At 36.9% G+C, this 20,141-nt stretch overlaps 1 protein-coding gene across 3 annotated transcripts in view; it reads left to right on the top strand.

The window, feature by feature from the left end:
- The window catches only part of TTC29 (tetratricopeptide repeat domain 29), a 237,006-nt gene that overhangs the window by 179,790 nt on the left and 37,075 nt on the right, over positions 1-20,141 (top strand). Inside the window, exon 12 of one of the 3 annotated variants that reach the window (XM_077846274.1) lies at positions 6,956-7,208. The exons of the other annotated variants lie outside the window; for them this stretch is intronic. Coding sequence (XP_077702400.1) covers positions 6,956-7,026 — 71 coding nt within the window. The 3' untranslated portion in view covers positions 7,027-7,208. Of the gene's footprint in view, positions 1-6,955; positions 7,209-20,141 lie in introns of those variants that run through there. 3 annotated transcript variants of the gene reach the window in all.

Below are 20,141 nucleotides of genomic sequence, written 5' to 3'. Positions count from 1 at the left end.
GGCTCCATGTGGAGCCAAACATGGGGCTTGAAGACCCTGAGATCAACACCTGAGCTGAGATCAAGAATCAGATACTTAATGAACTGAACCACCAAGGTGCTCCTACTTCCAGCTTTTTAAACTACATTATATATCATATCTAAAATAACAACTAAAAGAAATAGATCAGTGGAGGGGAAGAAAGAAATGGGGTGAAAAAGCCCAGACAAACCAAAAATAGGGAAAAGAGGAAAAAATAAAACACAGGAAGTATTAGAACAAATAAAAGGCATTAAATAATACACTAAAAATAAACCCATAGTAGCAATGAATACAAATTTATTAAGTTATTAAACTATCTTGTGCACTATAAAGGCAGAGGTTAGGACCACCTGAGTGAGGCAGTCATCCTCACTTGGTTAAGCGATCTCTTGGTTTTGACTCAGGTTGCAATCTCAGGGATGTGGATGGAGTCCCCAACTGGGCTCCATACTCAGTAAGGAGTCAGCTTAGGTTTCTCTCTCCCTCTCCCTCTGCTCCTCCCCCATCTCCCCTCCCTGTGCTCGCTCTCTCTCTCTCTCTCTCTCGGTCTCTCTCTCTCTCTCTCTCTCAAATAAATAAGTAAATCTTTAAAAGAAATCAAACTGAATTAAACAAATGGTATATGGTATTTACAAGAAACATATATAAAACAAGAAAGGCTGAAATATAAAAGAATGGGAAAAGATATACACAAAAATACTAAAGAAAGCAATGTAGTTTTTATTAGATAAAATAGGCTTTTAAAGCAAAATCATTGGGGACAGAAAGTTACTAATGACAAAAGATTCAATTCATCAGGAAGATATAACATTCAAAGTGTAAAGTTGCCTAATATCAAAGCATGTTAATGTATAAAATGAAAATAGAATCAACAAGGAGAAATTTCAATTCTACCAACCTAGTAAAAAATCTTCACATTCCTTTATTGGTAATTGATGGATTAAGCAATCCAAAATATCTGCAAAAGTAAAGATTTGAACAAACAAAAATTTTAAGTGATGTAATGAACACATGAAACTATATCTAATAGGGGAAAATATGCAATATTTTCAAGCATATATAAAATAGTTTTTAAAATTAATGTACATGAAATGAACCTTGATAGAATCCATAGGACTGATATCATACAGACCATGATTGCTGTCCACAGAGCAATTAAGTTAGAATAACTTAAACAAAAGCTTGTTTGGAAAATTGTGAAATATTTCTAAATAGCTTTTTCAAAAAAAAAAAGAAGGGAAATCAAGAATTTCTTAGTACTGAATAACTGAAAATACCAAAAGTAATGAAATGGAGCTAAAGCAACTCATAAAGTTAAACTTATAACCTTGGATATTGTATTAAGAAAGAGGTAGTATGTACATTAATGAGCTAAACATACAAATCTATGTTTGTAGCAAAACGTACAAATTAAGAAGTTAGAATAATAGAGTAAACCTAAATGAAGTAAAAGAGAAGAAATAGTAAAGAAAAGAATAGAAATTAATGAATAGATTACAAAGAAAAAAGGGAAGTATAATTAATAACTTAATTTGTGTGTCCACTGAGAGAGTCCTAGGACTCAGTATGGCCAGCTCCCCATTTGACATATTTTCAGTGATATCTAATAGCCATTTGAATCTCATTGTGATTTATTTCATCCCCACACACCCATCCCACACCCCTAGACTTGCTCCTAGAACAATCTTCTCTCAGTTAAATGATAAATTTATTCTTCTGGTTTCTCAAGGCAAAACCCTTGGAGTCATCTTGACCTCTTTTTCCCACATCCAGTTAGTAAACAAAACCTATTGGCGCCTTCACCATTTTGGTAGCTCAGGGATTCTCTAAAGTGGAGAAACCTCACGTCCATTCTATCCTATTCTATCTCAAAGATACCATATATTGGAGTTACAGAGCTTAGACTCTAGCAGGACAAAAAAAAAAAGAATGAGAAACTTAAGAAATTGGGGCTAGAGAAGAAAGGATTGGAAAAGACCGAGTGAATGAAGGGTAAACAGCCTACTGTAAAGTAATGGGAAGGAAATGGGAAAATTATGTGGGTATTTACTCTATGCTTTCTAAATACCATCTTAGTTATTAGAATAAATGCATCTTTTTTTTTTCTCATTTAAAACTTCTCTGCTCAGAGATGCCTGGGTGGCTCAGCAGTTTAGCACCTGCCTTCAGCTCAGGGCGTGATCCTGGGGTCCTGGGATGGAGTCCCACATCGGGCTCTCTGCAGGGAGCCTGCTTCTCCCTCTGCCTGTGTCTCTGCCTCTCTCTGTGTGTCTCTTATGAATTAATAAATAAAATCTTTTAAAAATTAAAAACATTTTAAAATTCAAAAGAAAAGTCAGGTGGTGTATGAAGAAACAACTGGGGTCTAGTCCTGGCTCTACCACCTGGTGGATGGGTTGGCAGAGGCACTACAACTCTGTGCTTCAGGTTTACTTTTGATAATGGGGGTGAACTTCATGTGATCACAGAAGTATCTTCTGCCTCAGAGAGGCCGTGATTCCAGGAGAACAGAAGAGGGAAGGCAGTAGCACTTTACACCTATAATTTACCCAGGAAAGCTGGTAGGTGCTTTGAGTTGCAAACCAGAAGCTTGGTATAAAGTACATTTATCATTACACTTGTTAGAGTGAGATATTTCTGTGTCTCACCTCTGTGAAGTCTGGCTTATGAAAATGTCCCAGCTTGCTTGAAGTCGGATACAAAAGGAGAATACTGACATTTTGTATTTTAATCCTGTGCCCTTCCTATACCCAACCATCTTTAAAGGATGTTTTAGCAAAATTATCTCCTTTTATGAGTTCCACATTTAAAGTTTTTCAGTTGAGAGAAATTTCAAAATATAAACTGTTTCTTTAAAAACAATTATCTCTTTAAAAATATAAAAAATGGAAAATCTGCTTTGAAAGGAAAATATTCCATAATTAAATGAGCCATTTCCAAAAATACTAAGCTAATGAGATACAAAACTTTTGTCAATACAGTTACACTCAAGGACATTTTAAATATTTTTGAAATATCACCATCATTTGAATTTGCTGCTCACGTTTACAGGTATACTTATCAGTTTTATTAGAAACATCTGAACAACATATAGCCTTTGACCAAAAATTGACCATAAAACTAAGAACTAAAGTCCACGCATTTCTTTTAATAATGAAGGCTTAGCTCTCTGCTCCTGGGCATATTCACATAATGTGCCTGTAAGCTCTGTTCTGTATCCAAAATTATGATTAGTATATTTAATCAATGGTTTCTGTCCTTATTGGGGCTCTCAACAGATCAAAATGGTATGTGCTAATTGGACATAATAACTGCTAAGACTTTAGAGCTAATATAAAATAATGACTCACATTTATTGAGCCCTTACACATTAGACCCTATGCTAAGCAATTTCTATGCAGCATCCCTTTTATTCCTACAAAGATATTACAAGTTAGGTACAGGTAAGGTTCTTAGTGGCAGGAAACTTGGCTGTCTATCCTATTCACCGCTGTGAGCAACACTGCCTGGCACTGAGTAGGCTTTGAATGTATTTAACAAATAAATGAGCAAATATCATTGTGACTGTTTTAGACAACAAAAGCTGAGGTTTAGGGAGATTAGGAGATGTGCTAGTTAGTGACTGAGCAGGAATCAAAACCCAGGTTTGAGTGCAAAATCCATGCTTTGAGCTACTCTCTTTGCCGTATTTGGTCACTGATCCCAAGTTTTCTGAATTTGAAGGATGTTATCTCATGTTAGATTAGGCTTAGTTTTGAATTCCTTGAAGATCAGAATTTAGCTAAGTATATTTCTGTTGAGCAGTTATAATTTACATAAGTCAAAGAAATTACAGACGTGCTCAAGAAAACACTTGCCCCTAATTCCTTAAATATAAAAGATCCTCTTTTTTAAAAAATGAAAATCTTTCCCATCAAGGCAGTAATACAAAACTGATATGAAGTTGAGAACTAGAATTATAAGCTTGAAATGACCTTGAAAAGTCTAGATTTTTTTCCCAGTGCCTCCACTTGCTGAACAAATCCTACACCTTCTCTAAGTTTGCCTTTGAATACATCCTTACTTCCTTCAGAGGAGTTGTAACAGACACAAAAAGCTTTGAAAAAGTTTAAAGCACAAAGTGCATGTTATGTTTATTTTTATTGTATTTAGTTCATTATTTGAACATCAACATTAGCCTCATTTTAAATGACCTAGAATGTGCAGTGTAATTTATTTAGAATTTATGAAATCAACTGAAGATATAAAAGCTCTTTAAACTATATGAGGAATAACAGAAAAGTATCTGAATAAAAGCCAGTTCTGATTCGTTTCTCTGTGACACTGATTACCAGCCCATGTGTAACTAAGTTGGTGATTGGAACTGGGACATACCCACTATCTGACAATACCTTTGTCCTGTCCTGCTTAAATCACAGCAGAAATTGAGGCTTTCTTTTTAATGACATGTAAAGTGCTTTTGAATCAACATCTTTATTTGGGGCACACATGAAAAATGTACCTTTACATATTATTGTGTATCTTTTTTATAGTATCTAAAAGCTAGAAATAACCAATGGTGGACATTTATACTGCCTTTCACTATTATACTTTTTGTAATTATACCTCAATAAAATCCTATAATTCACTAAGAAAGAAATCATTTTAAGTCCTCAAAATCAGAAAAATATTCTAAATGTGTTTTAAAAGCTTGAGTATTTGACTTTATCAGATACTGTAATTTGTATTGCATGTAAGTTGATGTCATCTAAAAGGAAAGTCAAAAACATTTGTAATCACTACAGCAAAACATTCATGATATTATATCTTGTATACCTTAGAATTTCAACCATAAGTACTGATACTAAGAATTTGATTCAAAACTCTGATGGTATAAGCCAATATGTAGTTTAAAAAAAAAAAAAAGCAATTGAAGAGGAGAGAAATGCTTGAAAGCAACCGTCTTGTTGCTGAAAGTTAGGCATAGTTAATAGGTTAATTTCTGTTTATTGAATAAGAGAGCCCAATGCTGATTGATATAGTAATTTCAGTGTTTGCTATGGCAAATATTTAGCTCATTATCAGTTTTAATAGCATTTTGCAGAACAAGCCTTTTCTTGACATCTAGAAAATACTATTAAATTTCCCTGCATAGATACATTGTTATGACATGCAATAACTACTTGAATATAAAGGGGATTAATAATTTAAAAGGTGTTAACAAATTAGGGCCATCATTAAAAATAGACTTTGAACCATTTTGTAGCAAAATCAGATTGAGGTAATGCTCTGCTCTTATGATAAAGAATTACTGCATTAATTCTGCAAAGTGAACTTATTGCTCCTATTCGTCTCCAAAACCCTGGAGCATTAAAAGACAGGAAGAATGAAATGATCACTGCATTTTTTTCAGGCACAACAGCTCTAATATTTCCATCACAGTTTCACAGCTCAGCCAGCCGAGTTGTGTTAATGACGGGCGGGGGAGAAACCCTTCAAAATGTCATCTTTTTCTTTAATTTTGCTTTTAGCTTGTCCTATAAAATCGGGCCAGATTTTCCCGGACAGCTTATAATAATAAATAAAGAATCATATTTAACTTAAGTAGCATCAGTATTGACTACATGGCTTAATACTGTTTTACATCTAACTTTTTAAAATTTAATCCATGAGCCTGTTGAGGACCTTCTTTCTGCATCAGTTACCCTCCTGATGGCTGAAGTTGACTCTACTGATGGGGAGGGCTAAGTGGTGTCCTCTTCCTTCTTCACTACCTCCTGGGCATCCCTCCTAAAACTAAGCACTTTGGGATACAGAGAACAGCCCCATAGAAGTTGTTTTGTCAGGAGAAATTGAAAGCTACACTCTGCTATTTGAATCTTCAAATTTAATACTCAATTTTCTGTGCTTTTTCTTCATTTATCTTAAAAATATTATATATGATAGCATATTTGTAAAGAACTATTGTAGTTGCTGATAACTAAATTCTCCATGCAAGCTATTAATATAAACTGAAAAGAAAATGAAAATTGATGTACAAAATTGCAACTATACTGCATATGTTCATAGAATCAAGGAATATTAAAGCTGAAATAGAGCTCAAAGCTCTTTTTTTCCAACCCTCAAATTTTGAAGTTGAGGAAACTGAGGCCCAGACAGGCTAAATAGATTGCCTTAACACACCTGGCTGAGTGACTGTTAGAACCTCTGCATTGTTATTTTTGCAATATCAGTCATCCCTGAGTCTGAAATTCTCATATTGCTCAATACTACTTGAGTGCTTCATTGATTACAGCTGTAAAGTACAACAAACTTTGGATTTGGGGCCAGCTGAGCTTGAACTTGAATCACAAATTATGCACATATCCTTGAGAAAAATCACTTGACCTCAGTTTCCTCATCCACTAACTGTAGATACTAATACCCTACTTCAGAGGTGCCCTGTGAATTAACTAGTTTATATATGTGTAAGCACCATAAACTATAAATCTTTATACAAATAATAAGTCATTATCATTAAGAAGGAATGTCTGCTTCCACTAAATTAAGGCATTTTGTTATCTAGGAGGGGAATTATTAGTTAGCCAGCACATTAACAAGGCCTTGAGGCAATGGGACAAAACAATACGTTTTCATTTGGGGGAGAAGAAAGGTAGAGAAAGATCTAAGGCATTGGCAATTAGAGCAAAACTGTAAGGCACCAAGGGCAGTTGTTAAAAATAGCAGAGAGAAAATGGAGGAGATGAGGAGCTCTATTTTACATTGAGAAAATGGAGGTTTGGAGAGGGTAAGTAATTGGACCTCAGTGACCCAGCCAGAAGGTGATAGAAGCAGGACTGAAACCGGCGGCTCTCTGATTCCAAAGATTAACTACCAGGAGATTGATTTACAGTATCATAAATAGGACAAAATTTTGATTTAAGACCTTCAGAGAACATTCTTTTTTTTTTGTCAGAAGCTAGAGGTGAAACCTATTATGACGGAAACCTAAGGATGCACCAGAGATCTATGATACCAACTTGCTAAAACAATGGTGGACAAAAGGTTTAATTTACAGCATGATTCTGGGAACGATTCTGAAAGGATTCTGATTGGAATTTGTCAACGATCTTTTTAACCTTTGAAAATTAAGAACTGAATAACTTATAAATGTTTAGTTCCAATAACATCAACTTACCCACCAAGGCTTCTTATCAATTCTCATTCCTTCTAATAGTCTCTCCTCATTTAACTAGAGGCTCTGTTTCCTTCTTGGATTATAAATTGATTGTGAGTAAAAATCACTTAAGAATTCATTAAACCTTGTGATTTCATCCTTTGCCTAAGATCCCATAAAACCTAATGCTGAAGTATATTCATAGTGTTACTTAACCCAGGTTTGAAAATCATTGCAATGGGATTTAGCAGTATGAGACTAATGGTTTTATCACAAACCCACTTTTAAAAAAATACTAGCTCAGTTTTCTGGTTAATTTTCTTTTACCAGGCAGGTAGTCCACATGCAATAATAAATATGTTATTAAAACATTCTATTTATTTATGATATATAGTCCTACCTATCCCACCCAAACAACAAAGCCTCTTCAGCCACTATCAATGCCAAAATAAAAAGAATTATGTTTATCTTTGAGAATCCTTATTGGTATAGAAATAGAGAAAGAGAAGCAGCCATGAAAATACTAGCAAAAGGAAGAATTTGTTCTATGGTAGATGCCAATCCAAAGACCATGTTTGTACATGATGGACTCCTGACCAAAAGCACCTTTCCTTGGGCATCCTAGTGGCTCAGTCAGTTAAGTGTCTGACTCTTGCTTTCTGCGCAGGACATGTTATCAGGATCATGAGACGGAACCCTGTGTTGGCGCTCAGCTCTGGGCGGTGTAGAACCTGCTTAAGATTCTTCCTCTCTGTCCCTCTCCTGCCACTCACCTGTGCCCACTCTCTCTCAGAAAAAAATAAATAAATAAAAAATAAGGCATCTTTCCTCACATGTCTGAATGATTTGCTTACATAAATTTTGCTTCTCTGTTTGAGGTTCAGTAAGCAGGCATTTAAGTTAACAAACATCTGTTTTTAAATGCAAACGTGTAAGAAGTCTATGGCCCTTCATACATTAGAATTGATTGGCTTATTGGCTTATTCTGGTTGCTTGCTTCCTAACATTTAACTGAGCCTAGCTGAACTAAGACACTGTAAGTCAGAGTAAATTTTTTGACTCCAGATCTCTCTGTTCTCCAGATTTATTCTATTTCTGAAACCCTCAACTTGCCCTTAGTATTCTGCTCTCCTTGAGAACTCTGCTATCTGTAACCCGCATATATGTTTATGGCAGAGGCTATACATTCTGAGCAACAGTCCCCCTAGAGAGTTAAAGCTTTAAAAACATTTCAGTCAATATTATTGACAATTGATTTATATCCTTTGAATTTGCACTCCTGACCAAGATTCTATTTTTTTTTTTTTTTTTTTTTTTTTTACCCCCAGCCATAGACCATCAGTATCATTTAAAATGGTAAATCTGGGCAAATGCCAAGGTCTGCCTATCTTTTGAAGGCTGCCTGTCTAATCAATTTGCTTGGTTTGGTGTCACATTACAAACCAAATCAGTTGTGTCAGTGCACTGACATAGGAACAATGATACCTTGTTATCACCAAAAGATCACATACTGAAATGCAGATATGCTTCGGGAAGGAATTATATATAATGCTCTCATTTTTGTAGGTAAGATAAAAACTAAAAGAGTTTGAGATCCAAATTTAGCCCATTCTTTGATTTAGAAATTAAAAAGTTGAATGCATTTTACCTAAATACGAACTTGTGATTCGGGGTTTCTTTTAAAGAAACAATGGGGCATTTAAATTATAATTTAGCTTTATAAAGAATTACTTTCTATGAAAATCTTATCTCTTTTATGTGAATTTGACTTAATACATACATTTCTCTTTTTTTATTTTGATGATTTATGTTCTAAATTTTTTAAATAGACAAGTATACTTTAATTATATTTAAATAAGCCCTAAAATTCTTCCAAACCTTTAGCTGCATTTTTAAATCTATAAAATGATGAAGCAGTACATAAAAGTCTGACTTGTAACGTTAATGAAGTGGTTTTGTTTTTTGGGGTTTTTTTGGATACACGTATAAAAAATATATACATAATGCTTATGAACAAACTTGAAGTCAATAAGCCTATGCATGAGAAGTGAAATAGTCTAATCTGTAAACTAGAAACTGATGATCTTCATGGAGAAAAAAATAAGAAAAAAGAAAAGAAAAAATCTCTTTATAGCTGCTGTCACTTTTAGCAGACAGTAAGAAAAAACACTCACATTAGTGATACCTCAGGACATGATCATCCTTTTGAACTGAATTTATTCAGTACATTTCTGTTCCTCACCACTATGTCTCCAAGCATCGCTTTACTCAACATTGTTAAGAGCCTCAGTCTGGAGGTGATCCTTTTATTATATTTTGATCATCTGTAGATAAAATGTCAAGCACAAGTGATATAATAGAAGCAAATGATATCTATGTTTGAACATGATAAAAAAAGAGAAATCCCTTACCTCAATTAGCCGAGGTATATGTACTCCCCTAAGCTGATTCTATTTTAAAGTGTTTTCTTTCTTTTTAAAATTAAGTATTCTTATTAAAATACTTATAAACCAATTAACCAGGGAACTGCCTGCTAGTAATGCCTTAAGGAATATTTCTCATTGGGGTGACTGAGGCTTGGAGTTGTGATACAGGCTATGATACTATCAGGCCCCCAGCCCCCCAGCAAGAGGGATGAAGGCTGCATCTCTCTCGAGTAGCCCCTTGAGGTTAGCTTAGAGCAGTGCTTCTGCTTTGGAAGAAGCTGTCAGCCCTCTGGGCTACAGGAATATGCTGTTTTTAATAAGAACCTTGCACAAGACAGTAGCTATGATTTGGAGTCTGTTTTCTCCCCTCTACCACTCTTGAAATGGAATGGATCACAAGTTGATTGAATACTTAATGCCAAGCTAGTTCTGAGTGTTAGAAATCCCTTCAAATCTATATGTTAAACTTTCATAAAATGGTTTGAATAACATGGTTTTGGGGTATATCCTCCACTGCACTCTGTAAACATCTCTTGCCATGGGAGAAGACTGGGAATATGGGAATTAAGTTAAGGTGGGTGTCATCACCATCCTCTCCTCTGGCTGAGCAATAACCAATCCTGTTATTTAGTGTGATCTTTTCTCTAGAACGAGTTGAGAACTTGCATAGAGTCAGCCTATAAATATTAATGTGCAATCTCTGAAAAAGGAATACAGTGCAGATTGGAAAAAAGAGGCTTTTTTGGTGAAGTCAGTAAGTGCAGCAAGTTTGAAGATCACAGTCTATGATTTTGACTTTCAGAACTCATGGTAGATGGTGACTAAGATGAAAAAACTCATAGCACCTAGATTTCTGTCACTTTGCTATGCTCTTTGCTGTCAATCAACTAACCACTGAAAGGTTTTCTTTTTTCAGAAAATGTGTCATTTACTGAACTCTGTCTGAAAGTAATAAGTACAGGTGCTCCCTGTGTTACCTTAAGAGCACTAACTTCAATTCACTTGCTCATCACCTTTAACAAACCCTTCTGGTCTTAAACAATACTTATTCCAACAGTAATTTGAATATGGACGAATGTTGTGTTTTACCATGCCCTATACTGCATTCCGGTTAAAGCAGGTACCTGAATTCTGTATCTACCAAGCCCTGAGCCAGACTTGGAATTGTAGTGCCAACAGCAAAAATGCCTAGTACTTAGTAAAATCAGAAATAGGAGAACCAGGTATCTAGTGGAGGAGATGGAAAAAATTTTTCATCCATATCTCCAAGAATATGTGACCCCTTGGCATAAAGTTAACCAAGAAATTAAGAAGAGCTTCTCATGTAGTTGAAGCAGTCATAATTCGGAGGGGAAAGAGAACGTCAGCAGAATGTGCATCAGAGGAGAGAGCTAAATGAGTTCAGCATGACAAAAGAGGCTTGCAGGTCCTAAGAAACTGATTTACACGATTAAAGAGAGATGAGAGGAGCTCTGAGCACCGGAAGTCCCAACTCTTGAGTAACTGAGGAGGTGAGAGAACCATTGAAAATGCAAACAAATTCACTGCTATGGAAACTTCATCCCCAGGGAACTCACGGAGAGCCCCAAATCCAGAAAGATCTTTACCTAAACATTTGCACCTCAAAATTGAAATAGCAAGGCTTTGTTTGGCTGTCAAGTTTGATAACTGAAATAGAGTGCAGGTGTCTTTGTTTATATATTTTTTAATTGAAGTATAATTGATACACAATGTTACATTAGTTTCAGGTGTACAACATAGGGACTTGACAACTCTGACAACTCTATGTTACGCTGTGCTCACCACAAGTGCAGCTGCTGTTTATCTTTAAAACAAATGGGGGGGGGGGGATCCCTGGGTGGCGCAGCGGTTTGGCGCCTGCCTTTGGCCCAGGGCGCGATCCTGGAGACCCGGGATCGAATCCCACATCGGGCTCCCAGTGCATGGAGCCTGCTTCTCCCTCTGCCTGTGTCTCTGCCTCTCTCTCTCTCTCTCTGTGACTATCATAAATAAAAAAATAAAAACAAAATAAAATAAAACAAATGGGGATCCCTGGGTGGCGCAGTGGTTTGGCGCCTGCCTTTGGCCCAGGGCGCGATCCTGGAGACCCGGGATCGAATCCCACGTCGGGCTCCCGGTGCATGGAGCCTGCTTCTCTCTCTGCCTCTCTCTCTCTCTCTCTCTCTCTCTCTCTATCATAAATAAATAAAAAAATACCAAAAAAAAATAAAACAAATGTAAATGTATTATATCGTGATAAGAACACTTAACCTGAGAGCTACTCTCTTGACAATGTACGTGTGTAGTACAGCATTGTGTGTGTGTGTATAAAAGAATTCTGTTTATATTTATAGATATATATACAGAATTCTTACAACAATTCCCAAATTCCTAAAGGCAATCAGTTCCATTCAAATATATATAATTATATATATATTCCATGTTGTGGAAGTCAGAAAAAAAATGGCAAATTATATTTCAGTTACACTCCTTAGATTAGACAAGCCAGCCAAACTACATCTGGGTCATTAAGAACTCAATTTTCATCTCCTTTTCAGCTCTGAATTCTTTGATGACTATTTTGCAATAATTAAATTTTGGGATGGTTGCCAGAGGGGAGGGTTGGGAGGATGGGCAAAATAGATAAAGGGGATTTAAGAGGTATGAACTTCCCGTTATAGTGTAAGTAAGTCACAGGGATGAAAAGTACAGCCTAGGGAATGTTGACAGTAATATTGTAGTAACTTTGTGTGGTGACAGAGGGTGACTAGATTTATCGTGGCGAGCATTTCATAATGTATATGCATGTTGAATCATTACATTGTATGTCTGAAACTAATAATATTGTATGTCAGCAGAACTTCAATTTAAAAAAAGCTAAACTTGGGGGCAACCCAGGTGGCTCAGCGGTTTAACGCCACCTTCAGTCCAGGGTGTGACCCTAGAGTCCCGGAATCGAGTCCCACGTCGGGCTCCCTGCATGGAGCCTGCTTCTCCCTCTGCCTATGTCTCTGCCTCTCTGTGTCTCTCATGAATAAAGGAATAAAATCTTCTAAAAATAAAAATTAAAAAACAAATTTAAAAAGTTAAACTTTTTAACAATAGTAACAAGCACGTGTGAAAAATACCGGTTTCCTTAAAAGATATGTGGGAGTTAATAAGTAGAAACTGAAACCATATATACATTAGAACTGTATGCATTTTATCACTACTTGAATTACTTTTGGGGGGTTGCCAGTAGGGGAGGAATGAGAGGGTTGCCTAGGTTAGATAAACTATTCCTAAACCCAAAAGTCTCAAAGCAGTAATTATGTATTCATTACTGCACATTTTCTGAAATCACAATTGAACACAGTTAATAGAATTAATGTTTCAGTGAACCTTAATTGTGTATTTAACAGTTGCCTACTACACACTTAATCTGAGAAGGAGATTCTTGGTTGATTTTAACGGCAGTGGGATCACAGTAGAGAGATGGCCAGCTTTTGTTGTCTACAGACTACATTGCCTTAAGAGACATTGAGACCAGCAGAGAAAAAAAAGAAATTACACTGATCCAATAGATATACTGCTGAGAGCTTTCTATTATATTCCTACCTCAGACATTGTACCACCATTAAATTCATACATTCAGGCCCTGGGAACCAAGCCAGCCTGACACGTAAGTTTGGCTAAAATGAATCTACTGTATTAGTTTTTGTGAAAATGATTAAGCTCTATGGATTCGAAATCAGTTCTATTTTTCAAGCAGTCAAAGGCAAATAAACCCTAATGTCAGAGACAAAATGAGAAGAAGCCTGACAGAGATAAAATTTAATCACAAAGGAAGGAAAGCTGCCATATGACATAATTTGAGCCAGAAAAAAAACACAAGGTCATCGATTTGGCAGTTGTCCTCGTCGTCGTCGTTGTTGTTGTTGTTGTTGTTGTTTTAATCTGCTAACAGGCAATATTTTTTAAGCCTTTTAAGGAGACTGTCCATCACAAAGGCATTATTTTAATCAGAATTCTTACAACGATTCCCAAATTCCTAAAGGCAATCAGCTCCATTCAAATTAGTAACTCAGATAAATCACCATTAATTAGCTAATATAAGCCAGCAGGTGGTTTTGAGCCCAGAGACATTCCCTGGTTATTTAAATTATGTATATTACACCACACTAAAGAAAGAGTAAGTAAAAGGGAGCACAGAGAGAAGTCTATAAAAAAAAATCTGTTTGGGGATAATACTCAACTAAAATCTCCTGCAACTTCCACATCTTACCCAAAGGAATACAAGGCAGCTTTGACCCCCTGACTCAAAAAATATCGTTCATCAACATCCAGCTCTTATTTCAACATCGATTATGCATGCAATGTACAAAGTGTGCATTGGAAGCTTACTTGAATATATTTGTTCTAGAAAGATTACCAATTACCAAAGAATAGGAGAGGAAGAATTGTTTTTCATGCATAATTTGTGACACAAGAGAATCTCTCCATTATCTTTATGCCCTTGTGTTCTTTAATTGACCTACTCTAATTTGTGTAATTGAGGGTTATTTCCTAGACTATAAAAAGAGATAAAGGCATCGCATAGCCGCCAACCATCTAAGATTCTATTTGCGATTAAATAGTACAGAAGATAGTTTTGTATTGAAAATTGACTTACCATATGGAGGCAACTTTTCTCAATCCTGTTAGAGGGCAGTCCCTTTACTCTCAGTACTGTCTCCCTCAACAAGCAACAAAACTTTTGATAGTTGAACCGCAGAATACTGTTTGGCTAAAATTAGACCCGATAACCAATTTTATTGTTTTGTTAATGCCACCCATATTATGTATCATTTTAATCTCTATAGCTGTCATGTCAACTTAACAGGATTTCTAAAACATGAGCATAATAAAATAAATAGACATCTGAACTTGACTAAAGGCTTTGCTGAAGATAATCTCAGGGTCCAATTCTGTTTAACATGAGACTTGAATTTCAGTAAACTACATAACATGTTGAATCAGGAGATACATGTTCATTTTAAGAAGACAAAAGCATTTTTGAATTGAAACTTCCAGAGGTAAACTAACTCCTAGACTAGGCTAGACTTGACTCGGGGTAATTCTTGGAACTACCTTTGGACCCGTGATGCAGAATCTCACATTTATATCTCAATCATGCTTGGAAGGGTGCAGAAGTTCCCACCAGCCAACAGAATTGGAGAATTGAGGAACCATTCTTCCCAGGATTTCTCTAAACACACTCTTTCATCTCAGCAGGGAAACAGGGGGAGACAAGAATTATTGCTCCTGTCCCCAGTAACATCCAAAAATTACCTGAAAGTAGTATTCTTTGTTTAAACTAAAATTATTCGTAATCTGTTATTCCAGTATGCTTGCCTGTTTGCAGCAGGATCGAACTAAAGGGAAAATTACAACTACTTTAATTTCTCAGGTTGAGATTCACCCTCAAACCACATAATTGCTTCACAAATACAAACACCCAACATCACAACATTAGACTAACTGGAAAACCAGCCCCAAGTATATTTGGAATTTGTGACAAGTTTAACATCTCTAATTTTTAATACAACTGGCTATCCCCTTTTGAGCATACTAATAAGTCCTATGTGGCATTGTAGCCCTGGATGGTTCAGAGAAGAAAACGCTGACTTGTTGCTCACTTCATATAACCATGCCCTTTGATATCTTTTTTTTTTTAAGTTTGTAATAATGCTGTGACTACTGCTGTTCACAAATATTTTATTTATAAAATCTATCCTCCCCCAGGGCTGGTACAGAGGATCTACAAGCTGAAGGCTAGTCTATAAACTCTACTCACTCTAGGAGACTGAGCTTTCTTTAACATCAATCGCTGAGCTGGGAGTTTAGACAGAGAAACCAGCCATGCTTCCCAACTGTAATGTAGAAAGCAAAGCATCTCTTTGCAGACAGGTTTTCCTGTTGTGGCATTATTTAGACAAAAAGAGGCATATATTGTGGGAAAACTGGGCCTTTTCTTGCAGTGTGAGTGCCAGAGGCCAGTACTAAAGGAAAAAAACCAACAACAGTGTTCTAAAACGCCTATCACCAGCTTTATATTAACATTTGAATAATAAGCCTTACACAGTATGTTTCAAAACATCGAATAATGGTTATGTAGCCTGCGCTATTGATACGTGACTATGCTGCTCCATAATGCTATTGAAAACAGGAGTACAGGATGAATCAAGGCAGGATGGGCAGGAGGTCCAAGACTGGGGCCCTCAAAAGACACAGAATTGCTCCCATTGGCTGTAGTTTAAGTAGCCTTCCACCCCTGAAATATTAAGCGTGACTGTACTTAACAGCTAAATTCTGGTCTATAGTCAGACTTCTGCAAAACTTTACTATTAAGTGAAGTTTTAGCTATTAAGCTAAAAAGGGAAAGAAAAATCATTCTTCATCCTCTCTCTCTCACTAATGTCCAACCAGGCTTGACCTGCTGCAACCCACAGAGAACATGGCCATGTCTCCCTCAACACCCAGTATTAAGTGCCAGTCCCAGTTCCATGACAGGGCTGCTCCATCTACCTACCCACATGTAATTTTTCCTTTCTACGTCCAGGAGACTTTAGTTCTTGCCAACATGCTTCTACTTTCTCTCACTTGGCTCAGAGTGCCCTATGCTCTTTTTTTTCTCTAGCCTCTTGACACATTCTTGCTTATACAACAGTCCAGCAACTTCTCTCACTGTCTTCTTCAGACCCCTTGTCCAATACCCTCAACTGTGATCATGGAATACACTTAATCAAATTGGTGACAGCTCCATACCCAATGCCAGGAATTTGGATGTCAATGTTCAGCATGGTTTGCTCTCTGAATCTTGGTCAAGTGGGCTATTGATGATGAATAACAGGGATTCCCTCTCCACTTTCCTCCTAATTTTTCAGATTTTAACTCCTAAAATACTGTAGGGTGGGAGACTACTCCCTCTCTTCAGCTCTAATTCATACTCACACATCCCTACAGGTAGCCATATAGCCCACTAATGAATCATTCATCAAACTTGAGTACAGTCTAGAAACCAAACATTTGAGGCCCTGGAATTATGAGATGAATCAAATACAAACCCTGCCATGAAAGACAAGTAAACAGGCGACAAACATACTTTGATAATGAGAGAGGTTCACACAACACCTGTCAGGGCACAGACAGGCTGCCACCCATCTTGCCCATCAGAGATACTGTACTCTACACTGTGCTCATGGAGAAATTCGATAACTGCTATGCCCTTTATGGGACAAATCGTATATGAGAAGACAGCTTGGGAAACTTGCAGGCATTTACTACATAAATCTCTTTTCATCCTGGAAATCTCTAGGCTGTATCTCTGCTGTTCAACCACTCATTCTTCATCTCTCTCTGCTTTTGCTTCCCTTTCTTCTCTGTCTCTCTCTCTCACACACACACACACACACACACACACACACTTCAAACACACATCTCTGCTTGGAAGACATCTAATGAATACCTTCCTCATTCAGTGTAAGAATAAGTAGCAACCAGATACATTGGGATATTATCTGTAAGACAGATATCTCAGAGGATATCAGTACTTATTCCTTTCCCTCCCCACCCCCAGACCCATTCTGGCAATACTTTTCCTTATTGATAAATAAGCCACACTTATCAATAAGCCACTCTTCCTTATTGATAAATTAAGCCTGGGTAACTTCAGTTTGTGGGCATTTGCTCCCCGTAGTGAATGAATGCCCCTAATGTCCTTGTTACAGGGCTCTATCATTCCTTTGATTAACTGCTCCATCTGAGGGAAGCTCTCACAAGCCCAATTTGTAGTTATTTCCCTTCAATCAATCCCAGATGTAAAGGATCCAGGCTCTACTGATGGAGCAGTTCAATAACTGTGCTGTGTCCCCTTTATAGGACGATGTAGATGAAATGCTCTGTCAATTTACGCTGCTGCATAAATTTTGGTTTTTCGAAAGCTAAATAAGAAGCAAAATGCCCAACAGAAGGAAATCAAAGCAACCTGTAATAATCCTGAAACTAGGTGTTTTCCTTCCTGAACTAATACTTGGAAACCGATGTGCTAAAGACACAGGAGTGGAATTGGACTCAATATTTCTTTAGGCACCATGAAACCGAAGGATGTTTTGTATTCCATGTTCTGTTGTCTTTAAGATATAAAAAGAAAACTATAAAAAGATATAAAAAAAAGTGCAGCCTGGCTGTGCTGCTTGTTCACTTTTGAACTCTATAAAGCATCTACCTCTAATTCAACCTGACACTGCTAATTTTGGCATTAGAGTTTGAAATGAAAATCAATATCTTTTGAGCTTGAACACAGAGTGACTGTACCTTGGGTAGAGCATGGCCAGACCCTTATTTTCAGTGATCTGTGAGTGAGGTAATAGAAATTTTCCAATGTAAAACGTTTAAAACACTTATTCAGATGAGATCCAATTGTCTTCCTGAAATTAACTATGAACTGCATTCTCCTACCCTCCTAAGGCCTATTATATAAAAGATGCCTTTCAAGGTTTCTTGTATGTTTTCCTTTTTAAAAACCTATGTCCCTGAGAACATTTCCCATATGAGATTTAGAGACTTCGCCTGGCCTTTCCTGCTAGGACAAAAGGTCTTTGACTAATGTAGGTGGATAGTAAAAGGCTGAGGGCTAAGGACTGATTTATCTTGTGATGTCAGCCTGAGAAGGTAGTCATACCTTTGTTGAAACAAAGTCCTAGCGAGGAATTTATTTTGCATCATCTTTTGTGTCATCTTTGTTTTGTATTTTCATTAAAATCTCCTCCTTCAGAAAACTGTATCATTAAAATGTTTTATATCTGTAGCCTAATCTAATCTACCTTTTACTTTAATCTGGCACACAGATCAACTGTTTTGTTTTAAAAGAGGAAGAAGAGGGAAAAAAGGAAAAGAAAGGAAAAAGAGAGAGGGAGGCAGGGAGGAAGGAAGGTTAGTTCAAACTGGTGTGTGTAAACAAAATTGTTTTTCATTCTTTTGAAGTATTTTTTATTTATAATTATTAGGTATGTTTACTCAACAAACCGAATTTATATGCCATCCCACCTGGAAAGGATGTATCTCTTTGCAAATAGGATCCTCATGTGCCTCCCTAAAGTTCTTCAGTAGCCCCCAGCAGTAGCAGTATACTTTCTCTTGCTATTCTAAAAGTGCCAAACAAATTCTCATATTTGGGCTGTAGCAGAGTCTAGTGTCACAAAGTATATACCTGGCCATAACTGAAAAGTCAGACTTCGACCATCCAAGAGCAACATGTCCAGTCATATACCCTTAAGCAAAAGGGCCACTTGGGGCTTCCCAAACCCAGAAACCTCAGGTGGATTGATGAAATAGCCCTAATTTCTTGGCATTTTCCAAAACAAATATGAGACACGGTGTTTTCTCACTCGAAAATAGGAATAACTATTCAGTATAAGATGAATGCTCAGATACCCCAAACGGAGTTTGTACAAGACAGAGGTGGGGAAAGAAGACTCTGTAGAGTAGGGATTCATTCAGCAAATGGGATGGTAATGAAAAGGGCTGCTTCTGGGATCAGACAAGCTAGGTTCAAATCATGACCCCATCATTTACTAGTTGTGTCATTTAGACTCTTTGGCCCTCTGCATAATCATCTGTAATCTGGGGATGATATTATTCCAATTAATTAAATATGGTAATGCATATGAACCCACTAGGTTCCCAGCATGCTGACTACCATTGTTACAGAGGTCCCTGGGCCTCCAACACAATTGGGTAAAATCTAAAACCAAGATGTGAGGTGCCATGAACAACAAAGGAGAGCCATCCTATTTAGGCAAATCTTCACAGAGTAGAAACTTTTTGAGTTGTGTTCAAAGTCAGGTAGGAATCCATCCAGTAGCTGGAAGGAAAAGATGACCCAGAAAGGGTCAAGTCTTGTGAGAAAGCATGGTGTGCGTAAGGTATTGAGGTTTGAACAAGTAGCTAGAACATTTTAGCTGCAACTTACAGGGAATATACACATGGAACTCTGGTGGCAGTAGAGAGGGTGGACCGGAGACTGACACCAGAAGCAAGGAGCCCAGTTCAGAGACTATTACAATTATCCAGAGACAGTGACCTTGATTGGGAGAATGTCAGAGGGCATGGAGAAGAAGAGATAGAGTAACCAGAAATCACCTTAATTCTTATTTCAGTGTTAAAAAAAAATAACTTCTGTGGAGTCAGAAAAGTTGGAAAAGTTTCACACCCTCCATCTAAAATAATATTTATGTCCCATGTGTTTGTGCTAAAATGGCCTCTTTATCAAAATGTCAAGCCACAGGTTCTTTCACCTGAGTGGCTTTTCTGTGCCAGAAGGATCAATTTAGACTTAAAATCTGATCATTAAGACATACGATGGTTTAATAAATCATTTAAATTTTTCTCTAATGAATTTTGAGCCTAGTTCTTTGAACCATCTTGTCAGAAAACATGAAGAGTTGGTGTCTATAATATTTACTCATTCTAATATAGTCTTTTGTTAAATATATGTTTCTGCCAGGCTCTGAGCTTGGGCAATGGTAGGCAAAACAGAC

The sequence above is a fragment of the Canis aureus genome, chromosome 13 (assembly GCF_053574225.1).
Source record: "Canis aureus isolate CA01 chromosome 13, VMU_Caureus_v.1.0, whole genome shotgun sequence".
Lineage (NCBI taxonomy): Eukaryota > Metazoa > Chordata > Mammalia > Carnivora > Canidae > Canis > Canis aureus.
This window is presented reverse-complemented; position numbering and strand designations above follow the sequence as displayed.